Source organism: Callithrix jacchus, chromosome 10 (assembly GCF_049354715.1).
Source record: "Callithrix jacchus isolate 240 chromosome 10, calJac240_pri, whole genome shotgun sequence".
Classification (NCBI taxonomy): Eukaryota; Metazoa; Chordata; class Mammalia; order Primates; family Cebidae; genus Callithrix; species Callithrix jacchus.
In genome coordinates, this window is record NC_133511.1 from 66,659,672 (window position 1) to 66,680,241 (window position 20,570).

General features: G+C 42.6%; 1 protein-coding gene across 1 annotated transcript in view; it reads left to right on the forward strand.

Moving 5' to 3' along the window:
* Positions 1-19,144, forward strand: part of P4HA3 (prolyl 4-hydroxylase subunit alpha 3) — a 46,524-nt gene extending 27,380 nt beyond the window's left edge. The window contains exons 6-13 of the mRNA XM_002754824.5: positions 223-386; positions 917-1,093; positions 6,361-6,425; positions 9,009-9,168; positions 12,261-12,323; positions 16,085-16,153; positions 17,561-17,657; positions 18,481-19,144. Of these exons, the coding sequence (XP_002754870.1) occupies positions 223-386; positions 917-1,093; positions 6,361-6,425; positions 9,009-9,168; positions 12,261-12,323; positions 16,085-16,153; positions 17,561-17,657; positions 18,481-18,551 (866 nt within the window). The 3' untranslated portion in view covers positions 18,552-19,144. The remainder of the gene's footprint in view (positions 1-222; positions 387-916; positions 1,094-6,360; positions 6,426-9,008; positions 9,169-12,260; positions 12,324-16,084; positions 16,154-17,560; positions 17,658-18,480) is intronic.
* Positions 19,145-20,570: the final 1,426 nt, after the last annotated feature.

A 20,570-nucleotide genomic window follows, 5' to 3' on the forward strand; every position in this document is an offset into this window, starting at 1 on the left:
ACCTTCAGATCTATCAGGACCAAGTCAGTCTTTTTAAAAATACCAGGTACCCTCCTGGGAGTGAGGGCCTTGCGTCTTCCTGTGTGTTGACATGAGTAGTTACTCAGGAGATCCATTTGCCCATCCCGTGTAGCAGTGAAGCTGGAGGAAACCTTGGTGGCACTCCTTGAGGCCAGTATTTATTAATTCCTATTTTTTATTCCCTTCTCTGATTTCTTCCAGGCCCAGATAATAAGAGGATGGCCAGGAATGTCTTGAAATATGAAAGGCTCTTGGCAGAGAGCCCCAACCAGGTGGTAGCTGAGGCTGTCATCCAGAGGCCCAATATACCCCACCTGCAGACCAGAGACACCTATGAGGGGCTATGTCAGACACTGGGTTCCCAGGTAGGATTCCTCAGGGAAACAGAAAGGGGGAGAGACCTGGCTAGAGAGTGAGAAGCTAGAATTGGGACAATGTGAGGGGAAAGAGCTGATGTGTTATTGAAAACAATAAAGCTCGCTTAGGCAGCATCAGAGTGACCACATTCTCTATCTCTTGCCTTCCAATTTTTTTTTTTTTTAAGACGGAGTTTCACTCCATAGCCCAGACTGGAGTGCAATGGCGCCATCTCCGGTCACTGCAACCTCTGCCTCCCAGGTTCAAGCGATTCTCCTGTCTCAGCTGCCCAAGTAGCTGGGACTACAGGCGTATGCCACCATGCCCAGCTAATTTTTGTATTTTTAGTAGAGATGGGGTTTCACCATGTTTGTCAGGCTGGTCTCAAACTACTGATCTCATGTGATCCACCTGCCTCAGCCTCCCAAAATGCTGGGATTACAGGCACATTCCAATTTTTTTAAGCCATCGTTCCCCTAAGTTGAGTTTTGCTCTTAGACTCTTCTTCTCTTATGCTGATCCTATTCTTTCTTTCTAGCCCACTCTCTACCAGATCCCTAGCCTCTACTGTTCCTATGAGACCAATTCCAACCCCTACCTGGTGCTCCAGCCCATCCAGAAGGAGATCCTCCACCTGGAGCCTTACATTGCTCTCTACCATGACTTTGTCAGTGACTCAGAGGCTCAGAAAATTAGAGAATTTGCAGAACCATGGGTGAGTGTCCTGAGAACCTGCCAATAATTTCTCTTTGTGTCTTTACATGCCTAGAGTTCAGGAGTGTGAGAATAGGCAACCTGAAGAACTAAGACACCTCAAAGAACCAAGGAGTTCAGAATGCCTAACCATTCCATAAAACTAATCTAATCCATGGTGGAAAAAAATCACAACAGTGATTGCCTCTGGAGGGAAAGGATTAACTGGATGAGGTGCAAGAGGATTCTCTGGGGTATTGAAAATGTGCTGTCAATATCTTGTTAGGGACATGGTGATACCTGTGGCTGTATGCATTTGTCAAAACTCACCAAATGGTCCACTTGAGACCTGTGCATATCATTGTGTGTAAACTTAACCTAAAAAAAGACAAATAAAAAAGAACACTTCCAACACGTTAACCATTTCATATAATTGGTAGAAGGGGAAAAATGGGTGAAATGACAGGGGCAATGAGTAAAATCCTAGCACATATTTACAGAGTTAAAGGTCAACTTCATTATTTTGTTAAAAAGGAAATTGAGGCCCAGAAAGGAGAAGGGACTTGTTAAAGTCACTCATGTAACTAGAGCCACAGCTAGAACTTAGAGGTACAGTAGTTCCCCCTTATTTGCAATTTTACTTTCTGTGGATTCAGTTACACTCAGTGTAGTACAATAAGATATTTTGAGAGAGAGGGATCACATTCATGTAACTTTTATTACAGTATATATTGATTCTATTTTATTATTGTTAATCTCTTTCTGTGTCTCATTTATGGATTTATAAATTATAACATAATTATAAATTAAACTTTGTAATTTAATTATAATATGATGATAATTTAGCTATAAAAAGAACCAAAGGAGGCCAGAGTGGTCAGGGCTAGTGGCCCAATGGGGGTATAGGGCTTCAGCTGAGTCTTGAAGGACAGGCAGGATGTGGTGAGTGAGAGGTGATGAGTGAGCGTGCTTTGGGAAAGGGGCAGTGACTAGGAAGCAGGGATATTCAACACAAGCCACTGAGGCATCTGTCTTCAGTTCCCAGGGGGGAGTCACTATCATGTGAGCTCAGGGCTGAGTCTACCACAGACCAGACAGGCAACAGTAGCCCCAGAGAGACGCTTCTAGGAGAAGGAAGTGTGGCAAGATCTCTGCATGCCAAATGGATGACATGGCCATGAACATTTAAATTGACATCTCTGGGTGGGTCAGTTCTCCTGTTACCATGACAACAGGGCTGTTCTAAGGAAAAATTTAGTTATAATTCAGTTATAATGTAATTATTATTAAAATTAAATTACAATCATGATTAAATTAAATTTTTATTGAAGCCACCCCACACTCTCTTCACTCTGAGACCCAGCCTGACAGAGCAGCCTCTGTATAGGACATTGCCAGTCTCATGGAAGAGGAAAAAGACAAATGGCAAACATGAGCTGGGCTCATAAAGCTTCTGCACGGAAGTGCCAGATGTTACTTCCATCCATGTGTCATTGGTTAGAGCAAAGCATGTGGCCATCCAGTCAACAGGAAGGTTCTAATTCTTCCACAGAGAAAGCACTGCAAGTTACCAAGCCAAGCTGGATGTCAATGGGAAGAGGACATGTCATCCTCCCCCTAGGAAGTGTGCTAAATATATATTTTTAAATGAAATGCACCTCTATAAGCATGTTGTCTTTTTAAAGATGGCACATTAATATTGCCTCAGAATTATTTCTGTCAAGCCAGACATTGTTACCTTAACATGTACAGTTCATCCAGGCACATGTTATTAGTCATTCATCAATAGAATAGAGCCCACTGTGTGCTAGACACTGGCCTGGTGCTGGGCTTTTACAGTGAGATGCAGTATTGGTTCTTTCCTCTTGGGAACTTAGTACATAATGGGGAAAAACATAAATTTACACTACCTGGGATATATGCTGTCATAAAGGTGTGTACAGAGAGTTGTGCTATGCAAATAAAAAATCGAGGCTTCCTCTGAAGAAAAGGCAATTGGGTAAAGAACAGATGGGGAACAGAGGAAGAATCAGGGAAGGCTTCACTGTGGAGGTGACATCTATCAGAGAAAGAAGGTGGCAAAGGGTATTCCAGAAAGACAAAACAGTATGTGCAAGGGCCTGATATGTGGTATGTTCAGAGACTGGGCAGATGCTTGGTGGCTGAAGTGTACAAGAAGGGATGGGGGCAAGAGGTGATAGGAGATGAGGCTAGATGTGAGACACCATTAGCAGATTCTATAAATGCCATGCTGGGGAGTTTGGATTTTATCTTGTAGGCAGCAAGAGAGCTGTTGGACAGTTTTAATGAAAGAGTTGCATGATCACGTCTGATTTTTAAGGAAGACTGCGACAGCAGATATGGATTGGAGGGAGAAGAGAAGCAATCATCATTTCATCTAAAAGTCCCTCCAGGAAAGTCTAGAATCTTTGCACAGAAGTCTTTTGAGTTGATTAAACCTCATTGGTGAATTGGAGCAAACAGGTTCAGCTTTGCAGTGAGCCAGTAGTAGCAGCATTTGGCCAGCAGCTGCTTTTTCCTTAGGACAGTCCTGTTGCCATAGTAATGGGAGAAGTGACCCACCCAGAGACGTTGATTTAAATGTTCATGACCGCATTGTCCATTTGGCATGCACAGACCTTGCCACACTTCCTTCCCCTACAAGCATCTTTCTGGGGCTGCTGCTGCCTGTCTGGTCTGTGGGTCTCCCAGGGATAAGCTCTGGGCTTACTTGGTAGTGATTCTTCCATGGGAACTGAAGACAGATGCCTCAGTGGCTTGTGTTGAATATCTCTGCTTCCTAGTCACTGTCCCTTTCCCAAAGCACACTCACTCATCACCTCTCTCTCTTTCTTGCCACATCCTGCCCATCTTTGAAGACTCAGTTGAAGCCCTGTACCTTCATTGGGCCCACAAGCCCTGACTACTCTGGCCTCCTGTTGTTATTTTTCAGAGCACTTTTTGAAGCCATGTACAATTACTTATTCCTCCTCTGAACTCTAAGCTTTTTCTCACTGGTTGGTACTTAACTTTTAAATGTATTCTATCGTTTATGTGTTGTCTGATATCACTGACAGTTTCATGGGTCATCATCCTGTCTCCCCAGTCAGACTGTAAACTAGCAGCCATCATCCTTCTGCAAATGCCTTGCCCAATGTTCTGCCCATTGCTGCCAGAGTTATCTTTAAAAGGTCAGGTGTGACCACTCAAGCCCTTGGTGAAACTCTTTAATGGGTCACTTTTGCCCTCAATTGCTTACAAGGCTCTGTGGCCTGGCCACTGTCAACCCCTTCCACCTCATCTCCCCTGGCACTGATGCTCTAGCTGCACACTCTTTTCTCTGCCTGGAACACACTGCCCTTGACTTCTCACCTGTATGATTCCAGTGTGTCTTGTGAACATCTTGGAAAGACTTCCTGTCCTTCATAAGAGTGGGCTATGTGCCCCTTTCTATATTTCCACTGCATTCTATACTTGCCTATTATGGCCACCTTAGATGACTTAGGGGCAGGGACACTCTCTGGGTTAGCAGATTGTTTTTCCAGTGCCTAGCACCAACCAATAAATATTTGTTTCAAAAAACTAGTGATTGGTAGGTGGACAATTAATGATTGTTAAAGGAATTAAGTATAAGGTGGCTCCTTAATTTAGGGTGGGGGGGATTCTTTAGGGGACTTTTTTGAAACCACTGATTTTGCCCTAAAAGAACAGAAGGGAGCATCTCTCTTCCATGAGTCTCTCCTCTACAAATGGCTCAGGAGAGGACACCAGCGTCAATGGATTTCCTGCTTTGTAAGATTGTAGAGCCACATGATGAGAGGAATTTGCAAGAGCATGTTCATGTGTTGCATTTTATAGATGGAGAAACAGGCCCAAGGAAAAGAAGAGGCTTTTCTCAGACTGTCTACCTGGTTTAGCAGGAGGGATAATGACATTATGGAAGCTTCAGAGAAGGGAAAGCGTTTCTGTCCATGTAGCTCATTGCCCTAGGCACTGCTCTGCCTGCCTGAGAAGCATCAGAGCTGGGTCTGAGCCCCATGAGTGCCTTTAAGTGCAGTTCCCTGTTTAATTCATTCATTTGTTCATTTAAGTACTAAGCACCTACTCCCTTGTCAGGCTTTCTCTGGACCCTGGGGATCTAGCACTGGAAAAAGGCCAAGTCCTTGCCCTCATGGAGCTGACATTCTGATGACAGAGGCAGAAGTAGACACCTTTACTCTTATGTAAATAAATAATATTTCTCTTTCTGTTCCTAGATTTTGCAATTAGGAGGCACTTTATTTAAAAATAATTTGGGCCCAGTACAGTGGCTCATGCCTATAATCCCAGCACTTTGGGAGGCCAAGGTGGGAGGATCCCTTGAGACCAGAAGTCCAAGACCAGCCTGTGAAACAAAACAAGACCCCATATCTACAAAAATATTTTTTAAAAATTAGCCAGCCTTGGTGGCATGTGCCTATGGTCCCAGCTATTTGGGAGGCTAAAGTGAGAGGACTGCTTGAGTCTAGAAGTTGGAGGCTGTAGTGAGCTATGATCATACTACTGCACTCCAGCCTGGGCAGCAGAGCAAGACCCTGTCTCTAAAGATAATAATAATAATTTAAACTCTATACCTAGACATTCAGAACAAAAGAGAGACATTTAGTTAAACTAGTGATATCAAAACTGTTGCTGTCTTTTCATAATCAAGGCAGTTGCAGCTATCAAAATCTCACAAGTACCCTCAACATCTGTAACTATTATATATCAATTTTTTTAATGTAGTTGTAACAAAAACAGATTCTGAGTCTCTGTAAGGAAGGGCTTTCGTTAGGAAATTCAAAAGGAGCAGGCTGCCTCTGAGTGTAGAGGATTTCCTGTTGCTGGAGGTATTCATTTAATTCAACAAACATGAAGTGCTTATCATAGGTCGGGCCCTGTGTCCGACCTTGGGAAACACAGATGAATGAGAAATAGCCTCTGTTCTTACCTAACTCACAGTCTTGCAGATACAAAAAGGATTCAAATAACAGTTAAATTCAACTCAGCAAACTTTTGTTGAGTGCTTACTGTCGACCAGACACAGTGCTAAAGGTTATTTTCAACTCTACGATCTTTGGTCACTTATGATCTTTTATTTTCAGGATTGATAGCTGTCACTAATTAGTCCCACATGCAAAATGTCCTCTAATTAGGGAGGAACTGGTGTCTGTCATGTTATGCTTAATAGAGGAGCATGTCTGTGGAAGTGACAAGCCATTCCTTTTGCACCATAACCACTTGGACTTTGTCTTACATCCTTCCCACCAGCTACAGAGATCAGTTGTGGCATCAGGGGAGAAGCAGTTACAAGTGGAGTACCGCATCAGCAAAAGGTAAGAAGGGCCCTTCCTTGGTTATACCTGCTGCCCACCCTTGGGCCTGTAACATAGCTGACTGCCAGGTCAGCAACAGCCATTCAGGGACTGTCAGCAAGAGTCATTCAGGCTGGAGGTGGAGAATTCCTAGTTCACATTTATAGCTGTACATTCTTTTTAAGAGTAAGAAGTTTCAACTTTCCTTTTCCAGGTTGTTAGATTATCTGATGATTTAACTAGAAGGCCATTCGAGAGAGACTTGGAAGAGCTCCTCTGTCCTAAACCAAAAAATACGTCTATAGTTGTTCTCCTAAACAGGATTTCTTTTCCAGAAAATATAGTCCTGTCCACATTTGTAATTTACAAATTCCTTTCCCACCTCCTGACTGATATTCAAAGCATGACTTGCCAACAATGAGACAAGAAGGAGGAATAGACTCTCTGGCCCTGATGGCTTCTCTAGAGAGGCAGATTCAGCTGTGAGAGCCCAGCTTTATCCCACTCCTCCAGCCCTGCCCACCACCCACTGCAGCCCTTTACTTGCATCCACCAAAGACATGTGAGACAGTGATGTCAGCATCCTTGGCGAGAGGCCAGACCTCAGGATGGAGATTAGTTTGTGCTGTCTGGGAAAGAAGGTGAGTGACGAAAGCTGTGATTCAGAATCATTTGGCTTAACTTATTTGGTCTGGTATATTAAGGGCCTTTCATATTAGCAGTTATTCTCTAAACTATGAAGGATCCATATGACCTCAGCTTCATTGCTTTTTCTAATCTTTCTGATATTCTAGTGTCAGAGAGAAAATTTAGCCTTAGATTAGTTGCTTCCAGGGGAGCAGGTGGTATTTTCTTCCCTTTTCAGAACAAGAAACTACTTTCTCTTTCTCCACTTGCATTACTCTTCAACTCTTTGACTTTTGGTTCTGTCCTCACAACTTCACTGGAGCTGGTCTCCCAAAGGTCACCAGGGAACTCCTAATTGCCAAATCATTTTCCTGCTCACCCACCTTCACTGACTAACCATTATCCATAAAGTCAAGTCCAGATTCCATATCACAGTGTTTTCAGCTTTCTATATCATGCCCTGAGCCTGCTTCTCCAGCCATATCTCGTTACTTCTTCCTGTCTACTTATGTATAATTTATTGCCACACCTCCCTGTCTGTGCTTGTGCTATTTCTTCAGGCTGGAATACTCCTACATCTTTTCCATCTATTGAAATTTTATGCACTCTTGAAAATTTGGCTTAAATGTCACCGTCTTGAGTGCCCCACTAGAATGAACTTCGTCCTCTGTGCTCCTCAGCACTTAAGTGTCTTTTTCAATTTTTCACTGTACCTCACTTTGTTCTTAGTTACATTTGTGTTTGTCCTTTCCCCCATAATCCATGAGCTCTTAGAAGACAATAGCTCTGTCTTGGGGATCTCTGTAAACCTGAGAGCATGTGGCATAACACTCTGCTTGCACTTTATTTGAAAGAATGAACACATTAACCCATCAAAAACAGAGCAAAGAAATGGTCTTTCATATCATGCCAAGGCTCTTCCTTCAGAGCTGTATGGTTTCCCCAAGAGGCCCACTGGCTTTGGGGAGTACTTCCTCATTTCCCAGGGACATAAATTCTGATTCCAAAATTCCCACTTTGTCAGAACCTCAAGACATTCAGGAAAAGAGACCAAACTCTGCTGTTTGGCCTTTGTCCTATTCTGGTTTGTCTTGAAGTAGAGCAGAGATTTTCCTGTGTTTAACAGTAACACTAATGTATAGTTCACAAAGCGTCTTTGTAAGCATTGCCTCTCAGAATCTTTCCAAGTCTGTGAAGTAGATATTGTTATCATCCCAATTTTATAGACAGCACACTGACCCTTATAAGGTTAATGGTTGGGCCACTTGTGGTGGCTCATGCCTGTCACCTCACCAGTTCACTTTGTTCTCTATCTCAACAGTCGCATGGCATTGAGATAAAAAGAGGAATACAACACAATGCCTACCTTTAAAATTGCCATGTTGTAGAGACATGTGAACAGAGGGACCTGGGTACAATGGGAAAAGCTTGGGATTTAGAGAAATATGACCAGTCCCTGATCCCCTGTGATCCTAAGCCAAGTACATAACCATTAACCTCTCTCTTTTTTATTTTTGAGAAAAAGTTTTACTCTTGTTGCCCAGGCTGGATTGCAATGGCACAATCTTGGCTCACTGCAACCTCCACCTCCCGGGTTCAAACAATTCTCCTGCTTCAGCCTCCCTAGTAGCTGGGATTATAAGCACCCACCACCATGTCCAGCTAATTTTTTGTATTTTTAGTAGAGATGGGGTTTCACTGTGTTGGCCAGACTGGCCTCAAACTCCTGACCTCAGGTGATCCACCTGCCTCAGCCTCTGAAAATGGTGAGATTACAGGTGTGAGCAACTGCGCCTGGCAGTTGAGGAATGAGTAGGTAATTAGACATTGATGTCTGTCTTCCCTTCTTCTCTTCCTTCCTTCCAGCCTTCCTTCTGGCAATTAACATAATTCATTTGTTTTTTTATTCATTCAGAGACGTCATTTAGTCATTTCAGCCATCAGATCACTGATGCTCCAATCTGTGGTGTGTTTTAGTGCCTGGCTGAAGGACACCGTTGACCCAATGCTGGTGACCCTCAACCACCGCATTGCTGCCCTCACAGGCCTTGATGTCCGGCCTCCCTATGCAGAGTATCTGCAGGTGGTGAACTATGGCATTGGAGGGCACTATGAGCCTCACTTTGACCACGCTACGGTAATGGTGAAGTCAATGACCAATCCCCTGGGGTAGGGAGCCAGGACATTATTTCTCTGAGGCAGAGCTCTTGTAGGCTCTCAGGAAATACTAAGTGAAATTTTAGAACAAAGGTTCTTGTTCCAGAAATATCCGAAAGCCTTAGTTTCAAGCATTTTGTTGCTGACTCATTTTCTTGTCTGCCACCATCTACCTTCTAAAATTTGCTGGTGAGCGAAGAATGTGGCATGTCATGGAGTCATCTGACTGCTTCACTCAGGGACTCCCTAGTGAGTGTTGTCCTTCCTCCAGTCACTCTTCTATCCTTATGATCTCAACTGGCCATCTTTGCTGACAATAGCAAATAATTTTTTTAAGATTTTAGATTCATGGGGTACGTGTGTTTGTTTTTTATTTATGTGTTTATTTATGTATTTTTTTTTCTTTATAAGACAGGATCTTGCTCTGTTGCCCAGGCTGCATTGCAACAGCACCATCATAGCTCACTGCAGCCTTGAACTCCTGGGCTAAGCAATCCTCCCATCTCAGCCTCCCAAGTAGCTAGGACTACACCTGGCTAATTAAAAAAAAAAATTTTAGGCCGGGCGTGGTGGCTTACGCCTGTAATCCCAGCACTTTGGGAGGCCGAGGCGGGTGGATCACGAGGTGAAGAGATCGAGACCATCCTGGTTAACATGGTGAAACCCCATCTCTACTAAAAATACAAAAAATTAGTTGGGCCTGGTGGCGCATGCCTGTAATCCCAGCTACTCGGGAGGCTGAGGCAGGAGAATTGCCTGAACCCAGGAGGCAGAGGTTGCAGTGAGCCGAGATCGCGCCATTGCACTCCAGCCTGGGTAACAAGAGCGAAACTCCGTCTCAAAAAAAAAAAAAAAGTAAAAGTAAAAAAAAAATTTTTTTTTCTTTTTTTGTAGAGACAAGGTTTTGCGATGTTGCCCAAGCTGGTTTTGAACTCCTGGGCTCAAATGATCCTCCCACCTTGGTCTCCTAAAGTGCTGACATTACAGGAGTGAGCCATGGCACCCAGCCATGCTTGTTATATGGGTATTGCATGTGTAATGGTGGGGACTACATTTCTAGCATACCCATCACCCAAAGATTGAACGTTGTACCTGATATGTAATTTTTCAACTCTCACTCCCCTTTCACCCTCCCCCACCTTGGCATCCCCAGTGTTTATTAACTCCATCTTTATGTCCATGTGTACCCATTGTTTAGCTCCCTCTTATAAGTGAGAACATGCAATATCTTATCTTCTGCTTTTTAGTTAGTTCATTTAGGATAATGGCCTCCAGCTCCATCCATGTTGCTGCAAAGGAAATGATTTTGTTCTTTTTATGGCTGCATAGTATTCCATTATGTATATATACCACATTTTGTTTATCAAGTCAACCATTGACGGACATATAGGTTGGTTCCATGACTTTGCTGTTATGAATAGTGCTGCAATAAATATTTTCCTTTAATATAATACTTTCTTTTCCTTTGGGTAGATACACAGTAGTAATTTTTGAGGATTAAAATGACCTCCCCAAAATTGATCTATAGATTGTACCCCAACTTTATAAAAATTCCAGGAGGTTTATTTTTATAGAAATTAACAAGCTAATCCTAATATGTGTATGGAAATGCAAAAAACCTAGAGCAGCCAAAACAATTTTGAAAAAGAAGAATAAATTGGAGGACACACACTACCTGATCTCAAAACTTAGTGTAGAGCTACGAGAATCAAGGCAGTGTGGTACCAGTGTAAGGAGAGACACATAGGTCAATGGAACAGAACAGAGTCCAGAAACAAACCAACACATTTATGATCAATTGGCTTTGACAAAGGTGCCAAGGAAATTCAGGGAAGAAGATGTAATTTTTTCAAGAGATGGTATTGGAACAAATTAAAATCCTTTGCTTTTCAAAAAAACACCATTAGAAAAGGAAAAGACAAGCTTCCAACTAGGAAAAAATATTTGCAAATTGTGTATTTGGTAAAGAACTTGTATCCAAAATACCTATAGAACTTTTACAACTTAGTTTCTTATGGACAAAAAATTATTTGAATAGGTGCTTCTCCAAAGAGGATAAAGGAATGGCTAAGAAGCATATGGAAAGATGCTCAACATCATTAGAGAAATGAGATAACACCCTCTTATCATGGCTACAATAAAATAAGATTATACCAAGTGTTGGTGAGGATGTGGGGGAACTGGAGCTCTCATACACTGCTAGTGGGAATGGAAAATTATACAGACACTTTGGAAAAAAGTTTTACAGTTTCTTAAAAAGTTAAAGGTTCTCCTACTTTTGGTCCAGCCATTTCACTCCTATGTATTTTACCCAAAAGAAAAAGAAAATATGTCTCTACAAACACTTGTACACAAAAGTTTATGGTAGCTTTATTTGTAATAACCAAGAATTGGAAACAAGCCAGATGTCTGTCAACAGGTGAATGGATAAACAAATTTTGATATATCTGCACAATGGAATGCTATAGAGAGAAAGCATATAAGTGGGTTGCCTGAGATTGGAGGTAGGAGCAGGGATTGACGCTGACTGGTATGAGGGAACTTCTCAGCATATGGAAGTGTTCTATGTTCCAAACCTCAATTATGGGAATTACTGGACAACTGTTTATTTACCAAAACTCATTGAGCTGTACACTTACAAGGGGTGAATTTTATGATGTGAAAATCATATCTCAAACTGTTCCATGTCAAAAAAAAGAGTATGTCTCTTCAGCAAGTAATTAGAACTCTGGCCTTATGGTTTGGTATTCCTATAGAATAATTATCTGTAATATTTTATATATTAATTTCTGTATTTCACAGAAAACTAAAAGGTGAAATTAACCCCTCATAAACTACTTTCACTACTGACAAGTAGCCATTTGGTTAGTATACAGTTCTTTTATATAAATATCTAATAAATTATTTTTAAAAATTGTATTGAGTACCTGCCAGCAAAGATAGGAACATACCTCAGATCTATATCCCATCCTTGATGTCCCCATTTTACTTCTATGTGTGTTAATAGTGGAATCCTTGCTTTTCCACTGGTGCCATGTGCATAAAATAATGATATGTTCTGTTTTCTTCTAGTCCCCAAGCAGCCCCCTCTACAGAATGAAGTCTGGAAACCGAGTTGCAACATTTATGATCTATGTGAGTCTTGCTCTGGGCTTCTTACTTCATGACTATTTATAGCTCTGCTTTATTTTCTAGTTTTCAAAGCAATTTCACATATTGATTTTATCTGGTACTCTGCAAAAAATCTCCAGGAATTTTGCAAATTTCAGACAGTATTTTTGATAGGCACTATAGGAGATGTGAAGAAATATGAGACAAGTTTTCTACCCTCAAAGTGCTGACAGTCTGTAAATCTAAATATGACCTTGGTATGGACAGCGGATTAGGATGGAAAGTGGAGTTTCACTGAAGGACAAGAGATAGAGGGACTTGAACAATGCAGGAGGAAGATATGAGAGTTTGTGTCCTTGAGGTTTCACAGACTAGTCAATGTTGAAAAATAGCCTGTAGATGAGGTTGCGGAGCTGTGAGGAGAGAGAGGGAGGAGGAATGAGGCAGCAGATTTATAAGAGGGAAGAACAGATACACTGAGAGGAATTCAGTGAGTGCTGCCTGTGATAGTTAGTGAAAATTCTCTTCCTTATCTCTATAAAATCGTCAGTAAAATCGCCATGACACCCCTTTCAAAATAAAACAGTAAATTGTACTTCTCTCTTTACTTCTGGACTGATCAGGATTTGGTCCCAGTCTGTATCATCTCACCTATCCCCTTCCCTTCAGATCATGTAGGTTTACTTCCTTCTCTATGGCCAAGCCATAATTCCAGTCACCTGTCACTGGAAGAGATTGTTAAAAGTAATCACTTATTAGAAGAGATATGTTACTGTTAACTGAAGAGACAAACATATTATGTATAAGGGCTCTATATAAAAACCAAAGATTAAGTTCTCATTTAAGCCTCTTTAGAATAGCAGACATCCCCTACCCCAGCTTTCCCTCTTCTATGAGGACTGTCTCTGGTCTCCACAGTACAGCCAAGGAAGGGCAGTCAGAGGCCAGCATTCTGTGTAGTCTTTAATGCCAGCAGTTCCAATGTGTTTCTCCATGTGGCTCAGTTTTGTACTTCCTGTGGAACTGGAAGGCTTCCATTTACAATGGTGCCTGGCCTCTGTAGTGGTCATTCTGATTGTTCTTAAGTCAGCTATCAGGCAGGGGACATATCTTGGAGCTGCAGCTGGTTGCATCTCTGGTTAATCATTCCAACTGTCATGAGAGGTCACATGCAGTGAAAGAATGAACTATTGCCAAAATAAGGGCATCTAGGGCACAATATATCTCTGTTCTTTATCCTCTTAGCATCTCCTATGGCTGGTTCCCTGGTTACAGGGCCTCAGTTACTATGGTGAAGGTAGCCCAGCAATTTTAAATGGCAAAAGCAAGTGTGTGTGTGTGTGTGTGTGTGTGTGTGTGTGTGTGTATCTGTGCATGCACATACTCTTGCACACTTTCACATACATATGCATGCATGTGCATTTGGGCTTTAGGTATTTGAGACACCGTGGAATAGAATGCACTTTGGGTTGGAGTCAGTTGACTTAATCCAGATTCTGCCACTTACTATGTAGCCTCAGCACAAATTACATCTATTATTTGGGCTCACTTTTTGCCCCATGCTTCTTCACGGTGTTGTTGTGAGGATCTGATGAGATAATGTACGAAGGGATGTCACTCTGGAAAGTTTCATACTATATGTTTCTGTCATCGTATCCCACAGAGCAATGAAAGGAAAGGGCCTCCTAAAGGGGAAGCAGTATTGTGGGACCTGGGAAGTGCTAAATTATGTCCAAGGCTTTCATCTTCATATTGGGATTTCTCAAGACAAATGTTAAGGTTTGTGGGAAAGCTAAGAGTGATATTGCAGGGAGAAAATAATCTTTAAGAAGTACTTCCTGTGGTGATTTTCCAGTTGGTGATTTTCTGCTAAGATTGGGCATAAGACCAGTCCCAAGCTGGGTGTGGTGGCATGCACCTGCAGTCCCAGCTACTTGGCAGGCTGAGGCAGGAGGATCACTTGAACCCAGAAGTTTGAGTCCAGTCTGGGCAACATAGTGAGACCCTGTCTCTACTAAAAAAAAAAAAAAATGAGCCCCAGTACAAAACAGTAGAAGGTATGCAGAGGGAAGATTTACCTCCCTTCCCCACTGTTCTCATAGCCCATGCTGTGCTCATGAGTTTCACTGCATGTAGAATACGATTTTATTTTTAATGTGTTGGATATGTCATTCCTTTCCACTGTATTGTAAAACCACAGGTAAAAGAATGCAGGAAAGTCCAGGTGGTCCCTTCCTGACAAGGTCAAGAATAGAATCATCTGATTTGTTAGTTACCTGAACACAGGGAGCCAATTGTTGTTCTCATCTGCTTTCCCAGTGTGCTACAGGAGGAGCCAAGGAATGCTAACAGTAACCACTGCCATTTCCATGTTCTGAATCACCACGTCAGTTCACTTGCATCTACCAAGGGCCAGTGTCCTACCTCCTACAGCTCTTGCTCTGTAACACAAATAAATGTACTGGGATCTGACTGCCATAAGATTAAAGTGCATGAACCTTCTGGCAGATAGTGCTAGGCAAGGTGAGATAAAACTGGCACTCTTGTGTAATATAACTGCTGAAAAAATAATTTGGCAATATGTATCAGAAGTATGCATATCCTTTTGACCCAATAATACTAGTGCTAAGACTCTTTCCTATGAAAATAATCCAAAATGCAAAGCAATTTTTTCATTAAGTTGTTCAGTGCAGTGTTGTTTATAATAGCAAACATTTGGATATGACCTAAATTTCCAAAGGTGTAGCATAATGGTATGAGCAGGAACTTTGTAGTCACATGGCACTGGCTCAGCTCAAATCCTGGCTCTGTCATGGAAGAGTCATGTGACCTTTTATAAAGTGCTTAAGCTCTCTGAGACTTGGTTTCTTCATCTGTAAAATATGAAGAATTAAAAACAATAACAATTGTAACTCCTAGGATTGTTGTGAGAAATAAAAGATGATATATTTGTAAGGATATAGTGTAATGTCTAGCATATAGTCAGTGCTCAATAAATGTCAACCATCACTATATAAACTATAACTTTTTTTCTGGATGGACATTGATAAGTATTATTATTTTAAAATACTTTCCTCTTTTAAGAAAGTTTGCAATTATTATATATTTCTGTGACAACCAGAAAAAAAAGCTTCACATTAAGGAAATATATCCATACTCTTAGAACAGACCAGTGATGAAACTCCTTAGCTTAGGTTCTCTGGAGAGGAATGGCGTGATCTGGAGTATATGTAGTTCCTATGATGCCCAGCTTTCAAAACAAATCATAATCTAAACTGGTTTTCAAGCCACAAGTCAGGATCCATTACAGGTTGTGAGATTAATTTAATGGTTCTGATGAGCATTTAAGAAAACTACACTAGAATAGAATAAAATAAAATAGAAAAGATCAGAAGCTATCTCAGATAGTAAGAATGCTTTATGAAAATTGTATTTCAGGGTGTGTGTGTGTGTATGTGTGTGTGTGTGTGTGTGTGTGTGTGTCTTGGGTCATGATTTAAAATGTATTTTTTCCTAAGGGTCTTAGTCAAAAAAGTTCAAATCTACTAATTGTAGCCCTCAAAAAGGATGTTAGCTAGAAGGGAAAATAAAGGAGAAATACCAAAACAAACACCAATGCCATTGAGTAGGCTCTCAAAGTTCCTAAGTTGGATCATTGTCTTTCAAGTATTTCTTTCAGAGTCGAATAGAAGACCAGGGGAAGGAATCTATGTAGAAATGACATCGTAGGACAGTAGGGAAGTCGGTGGCTGTTTTAACTCTGGCTTCTTCCTCTGGTCTTGTAGCTGAGCTCAGTGGAAGCTGGAGGAGCCACAGCCTTCATCTATGCCAACTTGAGCGTGCCGGTGGTTAAGGTGAGTGGGGCCCCGGTCCCACAGGATGGGGTTGAAGGAGTACAGTGCTAACCCCGTAACCTTCACATTGTCTGTGCTTGCAAGCCCATTCCTGGGAGGAGGACCAAAAAGATGTCTTTCCTGATTCCCAGAATCACAGATGATCCCATAGTCTTCTTTACTACCACACACATCCTTGTCACTTGTGCCTCTATTTGTTGTTTTATTTACACTTATATTGCAAGTAGATGATTACACGTCTGTCTTCCCCATCACAGTACAGCTTTTCAAGATAAGAGCTCTGTTTTATTTACTTTGAATCCTCTACAGCATCTAGTTCCTTCGGTCATTAGTTCAGTCCACATTGAAAGCCAGGGGCACAGAGGGTGCAGAGGAAAATTCACAGCCCTTCGATCTAGGAGTTTACAGAGATGTCAGCAGGCATTATGGCAGTGCAATAGGGATTTGGAAAGGATAGGCGCTGAGAAGAACCAAGTGTAAGAGATTTGCTTCATGAATGAGTATTTCCTCCAAATTTCAGATCAGTCCAACTCGCTGGCAGCCCTTACCTAATTCAGTAATGAAATGAAGAGAACTACATGAGATCATTCCTGTAAAGCAGGTAGTACAGTGCCTGGTGCATCCTAAGCATTTGATAAATCAATGCCAGGTATCTCTGAATGCTCAGGAACTTGGCACCTCTTGCAGGCTTGGGAACATAGAGGCTGGCAATGCATCCTGGAAAGTTTCATGACCTGGATTTTGTCTGCTTTGAGGGCCAAGGTTAAAGTAATTTGACTACAGTAAGTAGATAGGGCAAAGAAGCAGTGTATGGGGGAAAAACATACAGGATTTAGCGTCAGAACACCTGGGCTTGAGTCCTCACTTGGCTCCTTCTTTTGTTGCGTTATTTAAAGGCCTGAGCCTCCAGTTCATTGCTAGGAAAATGGGGATTATGATATGGCCTACTCCCTGAAGGTGTTAGTTATAAGTGGCTAAGGGAGAAAAAGCTTCTGAGTTAATGACATGCTTAGCTGTATGGAGTATTTTGTTCCACCATGTGGTTTTGTTGGGTGTTTTCTCCTCAGTGATCCAATGACAAATGTGTTCACCTTTCTCCCAGCACTCACCAAACTGTCTTTTTCGGGTCTGTTTTATGTCTGTTTCTTGTGAGCTCCTGGAGAGCAGAACTGGATATGATTTGTCTCTGCATCCCCAGGACCTAGGGTGCAGTGGACTCTGTCAGTGACCCATGCATGAATGAGTAAATGGCAGCTTATGTCATTTTGCACCATTTTATGCATGCATTGCTCCCAGACTGCATGGAGAGGTTCTTAAATGACATGCCTGCATTTGTCCTTAGTGTGTGCTTCCGGAGGACTGAGGTTCTGGGCTGAACCTCCCTGGGGGTGGGCCCTCTTGTTTCAGAATGCAGCACTGTTTTGGTGGAACCTGCACAGGAGTGGTGAAGGGGACAGTGACACACTTCATGCTGGCTGTCCTGTCCTGGTGGGAAACAAGTGGGGTAAGTCTGCCTTTCTCGGCATGAGAAGGGGGTACAGGGTACAAAGTAGAGTGAAACAGGGAATGGGTGGGACCTAGCACAGCTTTCCCATTCCAAATGCTTCATTACAGTGCCACATTATATTGAGAAGATCAGATTATGAATCAGGTAACCCCAGCAGATTGGGAGCCCATAACAGGCAGGGGTTCCTGTTACAGGGTAAGTGTCAGTAAAGGTTTGTTCACCTGACCAGATAGGCCTTGATTCCTGAGCACTTCCAGAAAGGGATATGGTATCCCATCCCCACTCTACCCCAAGGAAAGATGTGTTAAGCCATTGCCTCTCCTGTTTAGTGCTCCCCATGAGGAGGTGGAAATACAAAGAAGAGATAAATAAGCAGATGGACATGTTTATGTCACACATATGTCCAGGAGCACTTAGCTCTGACGACAAAGAAGTGGAAGGGGGCTCGTGAGCTGAGATGAAGGCTGCCAGGAGTTGCCACCCTTTTTTCTCTCAGTACTCTGGAATGGCTTCATGGGGAATGTGGGCTTTTAAAATGAAGGATGAGTGACCTTAGTTCCCAAATGTTTGAAAATGAGTTTACAGGAGACAGGACTTGCCAGATTTTTTCCAGAGGACAATGTCCTTTTGCTATTTATCTGCTGGAAGAAACAGCTTGTAGTCCAATAATGAGGCCAGGACTAGGATGGGCAAGTGAGTTGCCTAGGATGCAGAATTTAAGGCAGCGCTCACATATCCCTGTGAGTGTGCACCGGTTTGCAGCACTGCTGCTGTCCACTCTGCTGAGCCTCCTGTCTTCCTCTTCCCCATTCTCTCACAGTGGCCAACAAGTGGATACATGAGTATGGACAGGAATTCCGCAGACCCTGCAGCTCCAGCCCTGAAGACTGAACTGTTGGCAGAGAGAAGCTGGTGGAGTCCTTTGGCTTTCCAGAGAAGCCAGGAGCCAAAAGCTGGGGTAGGAGAGGAGAAAGCAGAGCAGCCTCCTGGAGGAAGGCCTTGTTAGCTTTGCCTGTGCCTTGAAATCAGAGGCAGGGGAGAGGTCGTTACCAGGGAACACTGAGAATGTGCATATGATCTGCTCCAGCCATGGGAGTCAAAGTAGAATGCACAGTACAAAGGAGCGGGGGAGTGGAGGCCTAAGAGGGAAGTTTCTGGAGCTCAGATACTCTCTGCTGGGAACAGAACATCTTGACAGTTTCAGGTTCAATCAGTGGGACTTTTGCCACTTTGAACCTTAACCACAGGGACCAAGAAGTGGCAATGAGGACAACTGTGGGAGGGCTAGCCTGACTCCCACAACTTTAAGCCCTTCTCCTCACTGCCTTCTGCTGCAGGCCAAGCAGGGAGTGTCCCCCTCCCAGAAGCATATATCAGAGGAGTAGTACATCATATGATGATTTTTTTTAAGTTGAAAGCAACTTTCTTTTCTTTTTATATGATGGTTTTTTAAAAATACAGTCATTAAAAATGTTTACAAATCATTTTTCCCAACTGAGAATATTCTTACATTATAATGCCAAGTGAAAAAAAGGCGGAATACACATGGATGTGGCCCTCCACATCCATGTGTTCCCCATAAGTGGATTCCACCTCAGATTGAAAATATTTGAAAAAAAAAAACCGTGGATAATAACAGACTTTATTCTGTACATGCTCAGCACAGATGCAATAGATGATATTGTACTCCCTAAATAATACAGTATAACATCTTGTTATGCAGCATTTACATTGTGGTAGGTATTATAAGTAATCTAGAGGTGACAAAGTATCTGGGAGGATGTGTGCAGATTGCAGGTTATATACAAATACTACACCATTTTATATAAGAGACTTGAACATCTGTAGATTCTGATATCCTCTTGAAGTCCTGGAACCAACTCCCCATGGATGCTGAGGGATGACTGTACAGCATTTTATTTATGCTATAATCTCAGTGTAGCTCACCTCCCGCTACTGTCCCTAGCTATGTTTCAGACACTGGAATTCTTTCTTGTCCCCATCACCACCATGCCCATCGCCACCACCATCACTCCTACCTCACAGGCCTTGCCGTTTGCCATCCCCAAAGTCTTCCCACGGCTGAGCTCTTTTCCTCATTCCACTCAATGCAGTGGGTCAATGTTACCTCGCAGGGCTTCTGTGACCATACCACCACTCAGCCACTTTCTTTCATATGAACTGACTTTGTTTTCTTCATAACACTTAATGGGATTGAAATGATTTTGTTCCTTTGTTTAATTTTGATCAGTTGCCTTCCTTGCAGGGAAAGTGCTTTGTGGCTGTGTTGTATTTCATAAATGCCTCTATTCCAGCCCTCAGGTCACTGAATGTCAATGTTTATGTATTTGCCAGGCTGCTCCCACTAGGCTCTGGGCTCCTCATTCCTCTTGGTAGCCCCAGCAGAAGGTCTGGTTCAACATAAGTAGGCATTCAGAAGTTCTGCAAAGGCATCCTTTGAGCTGTGCTCTGGAAAACAGGTAGACTTTTTATAAGCAGGGTACGATAGAAGTGTTTTCCAGCAGAAGGTCTAGCAGGGGCTAAAGCTGCATGGATGGGTGATTGTGATATTTGGGTACTTGTGCCAAGATAACATTTCAGGCCACTTGGCTCAGGCTCCTCCACAGGGCTGTGAGCATGGTCTTGCTTACAAGGAAACCACACAGTGCAAGGACTGGGTGGTTGGATGCCCACTGTCTCTGCCCCTTCTCTGCAAGCCCATAGGACTTCAGCTTCCCAGAGCTCTATGACCCCAAGGGAGAGCCTCTGATGTTCTAATACCCAGTTTCCTCAGAGTCTGAAGTGCACCTTGTCATATTCCCAGGATTTCTGCAGAACACACCAGGATTCTGGAAATCATCTTACTAAATTACTGTCACTACTCACAACCTGCCTTCTCCAGTTCCAAGA